This window comes from Eschscholzia californica, unplaced genomic scaffold (assembly GCF_041429995.1).
Source record: "Eschscholzia californica isolate CP2 unplaced genomic scaffold, dmEscCali1.0.p SCAF_2, whole genome shotgun sequence".
NCBI lineage: Eukaryota > Viridiplantae > Streptophyta > Magnoliopsida > Ranunculales > Papaveraceae > Eschscholzia > Eschscholzia californica.
Window position 1 is genome coordinate 49410391 of NW_028238309.1, and position 9778 is coordinate 49420168.

General features: G+C 36.2%; 2 protein-coding genes across 2 annotated transcripts; one reads left to right on the forward strand and one right to left on the reverse strand.

Annotated features, from left to right (window-relative positions):
• The first annotated feature begins 389 nt into the window (after positions 1 to 389).
• Positions 390 to 3432, forward strand: LOC147558670 (receptor-like protein EIX2). Its single transcript, XM_086659065.1, has one exon. The coding sequence runs from the start codon at positions 390 to 392 to the stop codon at positions 3273 to 3275; it is 2886 nt and encodes a 961-aa protein (XP_086515191.1). The 3' UTR covers positions 3276 to 3432.
• Positions 3433 to 4358: 926 nt separating this feature from the next.
• LOC147558671 (ABC transporter G family member 22-like) lies at positions 4359 to 9227 on the reverse strand. The gene is made up of 11 exons (XM_086660398.1): positions 9043 to 9227; positions 7578 to 7911; positions 7306 to 7376; positions 6961 to 7196; positions 6586 to 6741; positions 6330 to 6513; positions 5828 to 6136; positions 5466 to 5753; positions 5021 to 5305; positions 4826 to 4933; positions 4359 to 4736 (listed from the first exon to the last, which is right to left on the reverse strand). Exons 1-11 carry the CDS (start codon positions 9046 to 9048, stop codon positions 4515 to 4517), a joined length of 2199 nt encoding a protein of 732 aa, XP_086516524.1. The 5' UTR covers positions 9049 to 9227; the 3' UTR covers positions 4359 to 4514.
• Positions 9228 to 9778: the final 551 nt, after the last annotated feature.

The following is a 9778-nucleotide window of genomic DNA, read 5'->3' on the forward strand; positions in this document are numbered from 1 at the left end:
AGTTTGGAATCTCCCGGATTCTAGAGTAGATGCAATACAAACTAAGCTAGCAGTTGTTGAAAAATCAAACCATTTAGAGGGCCGATAAATAATCAAACTTAACAAGGTAGAACAGTCTAAATACTAAACAAAAGTCTCCAACTAATTTTATTGTCAACATCTTTGCAAGATTCAACGGACCTACCAACTTAAGATTTTGTTGAGTGTTCAGACCAACTACAGATTGAAGGTCTTGTTGACTCGAAAATTGACAATTCAGCTGAAAATTAAAATATAGTATGCGAGGTCCTACCACGCGGAAAAGCTTTAGATTTGTGTGTTTGTATATATATTGCCGATTAAGTTTGAAAAACACAGTTAATTTCTGGTTTTGATTTCAGTACTTAATAATGGAGTCGAGATCTATTTCTCTAATGTTCTTTCTTGCTGTATTTTTGATGTTCAGATCAGATTACAACAAGTTCAGTTTTGGTTTTGTTTGCAAGGAAAGGGAGAGACAAGCTCTGTTGTCCTTCCGAGAAGATTTAAAATATCAAAATACTTCATATATTGATGAAAACGGAAATATTTATTATGAGAAGAATATATTATCTACTTGGGATGGTAAAGAATGTTGTAAATGGACAAGAGTGGTTTGCAATCCGAAAACGGGAAATGTTGTTGAACTTCATCTTCAACACTTATCACTAGGTGGTAAGTTAAATCCTTCTCTGCTTGAATTTAAACATTTAAATTATTTGAACTTAAGTTGGAATGATTTTAGGGGTAATGAGATACCTTCTTTCTTGGGCTCCCTCCATAATTTGAGATATCTCGATCTTAACAGCGCATATTTTGGTGGAATAATTTCCAGGGAACTTGGAAACTTATCCAATCTTCATTTTCTTGATATTAGTTACAACCCCAAGCTAGATGTTAGTGATCTTCAATGGCTCTCTCATCTTTCTTCTCTCCAACATCTTGACATGAGTTTTGTGAACCTGAGTAGGGTAAGTCATAAGTGGCTAGATGTGATTAACATGCTCCCATCTTTAGTCGAGTTACGTCTTGCTTTATGTAATCTAGATTCATCCGTAGTACCAACTCTTCCTCACATAAACTTTACTTCTCTAGTAATTCTCGATCTTTCTATTAATTTCATGAATTTTTCATTATTACCTGCATGGTTATATAATCTTACTAGACTTGAAGAACTTCATCTAAGTGTCAATAATTTCTACGGAACGATTTCAAAAGATATTGGTTATTTGACTTCAATCAAGAGCCTTGATTTAACCAATAACAACTTTGAAGGGGAGATACCTAATACCTTAGGAAATCTATGCCACTTGCAGGAATTAAACTTGGGAAGGAACAAACTTGGTGGAGATATATCTGGATTTTTGGTAAATTCATCTGGATGTATCACCAGTAGTTTGAAGTCGTTGGATTTATCATTTAACAAACTTTCTGGCCCTTTGCCTGAGCAATTGGGGAAATTAAAGAATCTCGAATACCTCTATCTCGACCATAACTCATTTTCTGGTTCAATTCCCTCGTCGTTAGGAAGATTATCATTATTAAAGGTTTTATTCCTTAATGGAAATGAATTGAATGGATCATTGCCAGAAACAATATGGCATCTCTCAAATTTAGAAAGATTAATGGTCTCTGATAATGAATTACAAGGCGTTGTAACTGAAGCTAACTTCGCCAATCTCCGGAGATTAAAACTGTTGTTTATTGATTCAGTTGATTTGAAGTTGAGATCTGCTTGGAAACCTCCTTTTCAACTCGAACAATTATCATTTAAAAATTGTCACATAGGATCTGGATTTCCCCAATGGTTAAAAACACAAAAAAGTTTAACATATATTGATTTATCCAACACAAGAATATCAGGCACAGTTCCCACTTGGTTCTGGGACATTTCTTCTCGAATGGAAATCTTAAATCTAGGCCACAGTAGTCTCACTGGAGAATTACCAACGTTATTGAAATTTAGTTCTACTTTTACAGAAGTTAACTTGACTTCCAACTATTTTAACGGCCCACTACCTAGTGTATCTAATGTTTCAGTACTAGATCTTTCTCACAACTTCTTATCCGGTCCTATTTCCTCTTTCCGATGTCATCCAGAGTTTGGTCAAATGTGTACATTAGATTATCTTGATCTCTCAAACAATGCCCTGTCAGGAGAGATTCCAGAATGTTGGTTTCACTCATCATCTTTGTCATTTCTAAAGTTGGAAAGTAATAAGTTAACAGGAAAAATTCCAAGCTCTATCGGTTCTTTAGTTGAATTAGAATCCTTGCATTTGGGTAATAACTCTTTATCCGGTGAACTACCTCAGTTATTGCGAAACTGTACCAAGTTAATAGCGATTGATCTTGGTGAAAATAAATTCAGTGGAAGCATATCGACATGGCTGGGAGCTGACTTTGCAAGGCTTATACTTCTTAGGTTGCGTCTAAATAAGTTCAGTGGTAGTATTCCAGAAGCACTTTGTGACCTTACTTCACTACGAATACTGGATATCGCTCATAACAACTTATCCGGATCAATTCCAAGATGTTTCAGCAATTTAAGTGCCATGGCTTTGAAGCAAAAAAAACAGATAGACTATTCTGGCATCAGCATTAGGGGAAATGAAGAAACTGCTTCGCTGGTGACAAACGGAAGACAATATGGGTATAGTAACACTCTTGGACTTGTTACAACCATGGATCTTTCTACAAACCACTTATCCGGAGAGATTCCTCAAGATCTAACAACACTTCATGAGTTACGATTTTTGAACTTATCTGATAATCATTTTACAGGAAAGATTCCAAACAAAATAGGGAAGATGAGCACATTGGAATCTCTTGATTTCTCCAGCAACAAACTTTCGGGTGTAATTCCTCAAAGCATTACAGATTTGAATTCTCTGAATCACTTGAACCTGTCATATAATAACTTGTCAGGGAAGATTCCTTCTAGTACCCAATTACAAAGCTTTACTGAACTGAGTTATATTGGCAACCTTGAACTTTGTGGTATTCCACTCAAAAACTGCAATGACGACGAACAAGCTCAACCGCCCGGATATGGTGAAGGCAAACAAGATGATGATGATGGTGAGAAGGATGATTGGCTTGAGATGAAGTGGTTTTATATTAGTGCAGGATTGGGATTTGTAACAGGTTTTTGGGGTTTCTGTGGGGTGTTACTATGGAAGCAATCCTGGAGACATGCTTATTTTCGGTTCATTACTTCTATGACACAAAAGCTCTTCAAGTTTTGTGCATGGTAGTTTGGGAATAGATGTGGTAATAATAATAATATTTCAGATAGCAGACCAATCCCATTTTTTTTTTTGTTGAAAAGACCAATTTCAATTAGAATGAGACTTTGGTCCTTAAGGTTGTGGTGTTTTTTGTCTTCTTCTTGTGTAATCTCGCTAGTCCCAGTCTGATAATTTGTTTGTAACCGACTAATCTGAAACATACAAGTTGAAATGTTATAAGTTAGCATCTTTGCTATCAATCAAAGTTGTCTCTGAATCTTTTTGTCTTCGTACTTATGCTCTTAAATTTAGGCGTAAGGAAGGGTATCATATCCTCTCAGTCTTAAAGAATTTACTTAGGTTAGAAAACTCAACTGTTAAAGGTATGACCCCATCTCCATATTATAATGTTTTTGAGTTATTTTGGGTGTACTTGTAAGAACATTGCAAAGTATATATATCATTTAGAGAAGAAAACATAAAAGAAACCAAAACTCAGCTAGTGATTGAAAATTTCGTGACAAACTAGAAGAAAAATGCCTATAGTTTCGTGTGAAACCCCAGAAAATAGAGTAAAAGTTCAAATGTTGGCCAAAAAAAATTGTTACCTTTCAACCATTGTGTTAAAAGTAATATATACGTAGTGGTTATGTTCGATAAAATGTCCCATCTACCATTGTGTTAGGTATGGACGGACATATATGATTCTGGATGACAGGGTGATAAACTAACATCTTTGAATTATCTCCATGTGGGTTGTACATACTTCATTATGTGAAAGTTCTAACTACTATTTTCAATATATTATTATAAAGTGAGTCAATTTATAAGTTATATCATATACATAGAGAATCGAAACGTATTTCTGATTTTTTGTTTCATGCATTTGACCTCCCCACAGAGTCCCATGAAGATGATCGAGGGGTTGATTTTTTCGGCTGTAGATAACAACATGTGATGCCCAGGGTCCAGCGTAAAAAGAGTAAACGGAAACTTTCGTGTTAATTAAGAATAAATGATCAGGGTCCGTGCCCTGTAACCAGTGGAGGTAAGCATTATTACCTACTTAGTAATAGTATCATGGATTGAAAGAGATATCATGAACAGGAGTTTAAAACAAATGAAAACTTTGTCAAGATTTTTTCCAGCTTGAAACTATCTGTTCAAACACTATAATGTCTACTATAACAATAAAATGCACGCTTTCAATATGTTAATTAATACAAAGGAAAAGTAATGAAGTTTTCAGAAAACGAATAATTAAGCTCAAGATTGGAGCTTTATCTGCCGAAGAGAAAGGTAAGCTAAGAGTCTGAACCCAAAAACCATGGCAAACATGACACCAATCTCCACAAAGCCACTGTCTGGTTCGGGGTGAATGGCGTTCAGAGCTGGAGGGATGTGATCATATTGAACCTTGAGAAGAAGCCTATACGTGTGATAGTTGAAAGAAAAATATCGAATCCATGATATGAACACTGGAACTCTCTGCAAAGTCATAGAATTAAATTTTATTATCAATTCAGTAATTGATCTATAGGAAGTCAGATAAAGCTTACGAATACTCGTAATCTTACCTTTATAAAGAACCCACCAGCTAGCATGAAGGTCATAGCAGTTACTGACGCCAAGGTAGTTGCCTTCTTAACATCCATTAGTATAGCACCAATAGCCAAGCCAAGTCCCTGATATTGTGGCAACCGTTCTTAGCTACTTACTAGAAAAAATGATCATTCTCGTTTTTTTCCTCGGCTGATTGCCAATAGACGTACCTGTGCTGCTACAATGCTGAGAAACACGGTAAGCAAGGTTAAGAAAAACGGAGCAGCACCCAATCTTAGGCCAGCCATGAAGTAGACAATGAGAAGGAATAGCAATGGTAGCAAGAGGTCAAGTGGTAGATCACTGGTTATTCTTGCAACAAAATATGCACTTAGTCTATACATATCGACTGCCCGTTCCTTGTTTAGCATAGCTCTCTCTTGAGGGAATGTAAAGATAGCCGTGAAAACTGGAAAGAACCCCCAGAAGACAGCAATAAAGAACAACAGTCCTGCCTGCAAAAATAGTCATTTGACTCAAAAGATACAAAATCAACTCAGGCAAGCTAGGCATCACGAGTCAGACAATAGAAACTGAAAATTTGACTCGAGCCAGTTCAACCTTAGAAAACCACAAAAGACAACCTAAGAATGTTTGTGTCATGTAGTTTAGTACCTGATCATGTAGGCCACTAGGTGTAGTACTGTCTGAGTTCCACCATAGCAAACCCAAGATAGTAGCAGTGGCGAGGACTTGAGTGATTCTTAACCAGCTTAAGTAATCATGTCGCCTTTCTTTGAGGCCTCTCCAAAATAGGATAGAAAACTGCTGAAACCAGCTTGCACCCCATTCTCTATTTGGCATAGATACCATTGCTTTTACTTCTTCATTGATGGGTATTGGTGCCATAATTCTTTTCTTCTCTTTCTCCGCCACTCTTGTCTCATAAGCCTCCACTAGATACTTAAATAGAACACAGAATATGGCTTATTCCCCTAGGTACTGTATACAAGTAAATTAAGAACATTGAGCCTTACCTCATGAACTACTGTCGATGAAGGTTTCCCTTTCTCCATTTCGGTCTTTAAAGTCCCCATTTGAACTTTGTCTAGTAATTCTGATGGTACAGATACATCATTTACATTTCCATTTGCAAGGTCTACCAAGAATTCAGCAGGGTTCATTGCAATTAAGGGAGAGCATCCTATGGATGCAAAATAAACCATCGCTTCAGACGCATCTCCGAAGTATAGCAGGCTCCCCTTCCCCAAAAGTATCAACTTGTCGAACTTATGAAAGAGTCTGCTTGATGGCTGGTGGATTGTTGTTACCACCGTTTTGCCAGCCTGACGTATAAGATTACAATGTCACAGGTATATTCGTTATACTGTTGTATAAAAAGCACACACATATTCATAGATTGTCACCCCTTGCCCGCGGCAATTAATGGGTCATTGCTCAATCTAGTATTTCAATTTATAGTGATATAGATGAATCTCCTGGTTTTAGATGACATTTGTAAGTAAGAAAATTCCATACCTTAGCTATCTCATGTAACATTTGAACCATCCTCAGGGCTGTTGTTGAATCCAAGCCAGAGGTTGGCTCATCAAGGAACAGAAGAGAAGGATTGAGTATTATCTCACTGCCAATACACACTCTCTTCCTCTCGCCACCTGAAATTCCTCGCACGAAGGTGCCTCCGATCATTGTTTCCTGACACCTATGTTCACCAAAATGTCCCCACATCAGCATTTATCATAACAATAATGAAAATTTATTTTCTTAGGTATACCTCTCTAAGCCGAGCTCGTGGATTATATCTGTTGCTCGTTCTTCCTTTTGTTGTTTCGTTAATGTCTTTGGCAGTCGTAAGAGTGCAACATATGTTAATGTTTCTTTCACAGTGAGATGTGGAAATAGAATGTCATCTTGAGTCACAAATCCTATCCTGCCATGTATTCATGTTCACATCAGAATAATAGAATATCACTGAAGGTCCTTTAGAAGTATCAATTCCTAGAAAAGAAGAAAACTAAACAAGCCTTTCAATGTTCGTAAATTTAATAACGACAGAAAGCACTTGTTAGCCGAGGTGAGTTGGGCTGAGGCGAGCTCGCCTTGTGCGTCAAATTAAACAACATAGTCTATAAAGTCATAATTTAGTTACCTGCTTTTCAAAAATTTAGAATATGGTTGATCATTATAAGTAACAGAACCTCCTGGAACTGATTCATTTAACCTCCCACTTAGTAGATTAAGAAGGGTTGTCTTTCCACTTCCTGAAGGTCCCATTAGTGCTAAAACTTCTCCCGGACTCGCTGAACCTGTAATTCCGTTTAAAATTTCTTTCTCGACCGTTGTCGTTACCCCTTTCATAACTATTTTGTATTTCACATCTGTAAACTGAATAATCATTTTTATCTCTTGTTATGCAACATAAAATTAATGTCACTTAACTCTTGTAATCTCAGTTGTGATTTTGATTAGGAGTATATAAGTAACTTATTATTACCTTGAGATAAATGGGTAAGGTTGGATCAGTATGTATCTTCTTTCTTGTACTTGCTTCAATATCTTCTGTTGCTGCAAATACATAAATAATTAGAGATTGCCCCCTTAATCTGAGTGTTTTTGTCATTTGATCATTTCGGTGAGGCCCGGTAAGGGTAGTTATACATGATTACCCGTAAGATTATCCGCCTGGACTTTCACCTAATGGGCCATGAAATAAATACAATTTTGTATCTGGGTTACTTCATGAATAAATAATGTTAGTTTGCTTACAGATTTCATCGTCGCTTATTCCTCGGAGATTAGCTATTGGCTCAGGCGGAATGGTAAATCCAGCAAAAGAGAAAGATAAGCCGCCAAGGCTAGCACTAGAAGCTCGACTCAGCGCACCACTGCTCATCTCATCTCCACTTCTTGACTGCTTCCTTGTATGGGTCTTAGCTCCAGGTGAAGTCATTATTTTGCTGAAACCTGATTTTCTAGATGGGCTTGGGCCAGAATCAGTTTCACCAAAAGGCCACCGACTTGGCGACTTCCTCAGCATTACTTCTAGTTGATCTGATTTCGACCTTGGTAGTACTGACGATGACGATGAAGCGGCCTCCATCTTCATTGAGTGCCCACAAAGGTATTAACCAAATATTGTCAAGAAAAGTGTAGGTGGTGTTGGTTAAAACACTAATGATTTTTATAGTGAAAAGAGAGTGGAGAAAACCAAGAAGCATGTGAATTTGTAGAAGAAAACATAAACCAGGAAAAAAATTGGGGCAGGAAAACATTTTCCGACAATGACTTGACAAATGAGTTGGATGTCGGTTGGGGAAGTTCCCTCTCCAATTTGTTAGATAAATGCTCAACTACTTCAAAAATATAGTTGGTTCTTTTATGTTTTCTTCAAAAACTTGGGGGAGGGTTTTACTTTTCATGTTCTAATGTCTGTTCGACTCTAACGTTTATATGGGCGAGAAGCCGTTGAACACGTCGTGTTATTGCTACCGAAGAGTTGTTGTCTTAACTGCATTCGTTGATTCAAAGCAATTCCGGAATCAACTCGCCCTTTTCTTTCTTTACACGAGTCAATCCCTTCTAAAAGTTCATATATGCTCGATTTAAAAAGGACGAGCCTTAAAAAATTAAAATCACAAATATATTTTCATGAAATTAGATTTTTGTTATTTAGACTTGGACTTGAATTCTTGTAGCCTAATCTTAAATAAAAGAAATTGCTTTTTTTTTAAATGAATACAAAAATTGGTGAGTACTATTTGCAACTAATAGAAAGGGAAAGCAATAAATATTTCATCAAAAATGGATGATGTTGCTTAAAACTTTGAATGCTCGATCATGAAAATAGAAAACAAACCATAAATGTTTTGTTAACTCCAAACAATATTATAAAAGTTTATGTTATTAACAATCACCTTCACTTTGTTAAAACCATAGTTTCCAAGTTCCAACCACTAAAAAAATTTAAGAGGATTTTTAGGTATAGAGAAATTATATCAGTAGTACAAACATATATTGTTTGTACAAGACAACACTACGTTAAACCGCAACCCTAAATTCAATATTTTAGCTACTATTACGTAAAAAACTTCAGTTCTCATATTTCACTTGGTACAAAAGCGAACGACACTTTTCTCCGGTTTAGTTTGTGAGCTAGCAAAATGAGAAACTATAAATAAAGACCCTAATTTGATATACTAATTGAAGAGAAAGGAGTGAAATTATTTAGTACCTTCATGGTCCAATGGAGGGGAAGAAAAATTTGAAACTCTTGTTGAAGAAAGGCCACTGCTACAGAAAAACTAAATGTATTATAAACTTCAACTACTTCTCTTCTACTATATAAAGGGCCAAAAGGGTCACTTTCTTAATGATTTTTGCAATATTACAAAATTACCATATATTTGTTGATTGAGCAATTAAAATTGTTGATAACCTTACAAAAAAAATTAAAGTGTTGATAAGGACAAACTCGTCATTTGAGTCAGATCTCTACCATCCACGTGTAACTTTGTGTTTATTGTTCTGTTTCCATCAATGACTTGTCACCGTACATGTGTATCTAGTGGCTCCACCATAATTAATTATGGTCCTAGATGTTGGGACTTGATTTGTGAAGTTTTAGGGGGACGACTTATGACTCCTCAGCTGCCCTATGATACAATGCCACGTATTGTGAGTAGCTATTATTTGGGAATGCCTATCCACTATAATGAACCCTATCTTCATGGCCTTCAAATTGCTAAGACTAATCATGTTTGAAATTGGATCTTTTTGACACAATTTCTCCTCTCTAATCTCTAGGGACAAAGTTTGTAAATACAACATTGGGGATGTGTGGCTGTTAGATTATACTCTAATATTCATTTTGTTTGATCTTTGTGGTACTCAATTGATTAAGAAGAAACTTATTTATGGTTGATAACTCAATTACTTTTTAACTAATTACTTTTTATAATGTGTAAGAG

What these genes read in the sequence shown, in the direction of transcription:
- LOC147558670 (XM_086659065.1), top strand. Translation starts at nt 390, where the DNA reads ATGGAGTCGAGATCTATTTCTCTAATGTTCTTTCTTGCTGTATTTTTG.
- LOC147558671 (XM_086660398.1), bottom strand. An exon ending in TCTAAATTTTTGAAAAGCAG is followed by an intron (nt 6,742 to 6,960) that starts GTAACTAAATTA and finishes AATACATGGCAG; the next exon opens with GATAGGATTTGTGACTCAAG. An exon ending in CTGGTGGGTTCTTTATAAAG is followed by an intron (nt 4,737 to 4,825) that starts GTAAGATTACGA and finishes ATGACTTTGCAG; the next exon opens with AGAGTTCCAGTGTTCATATC.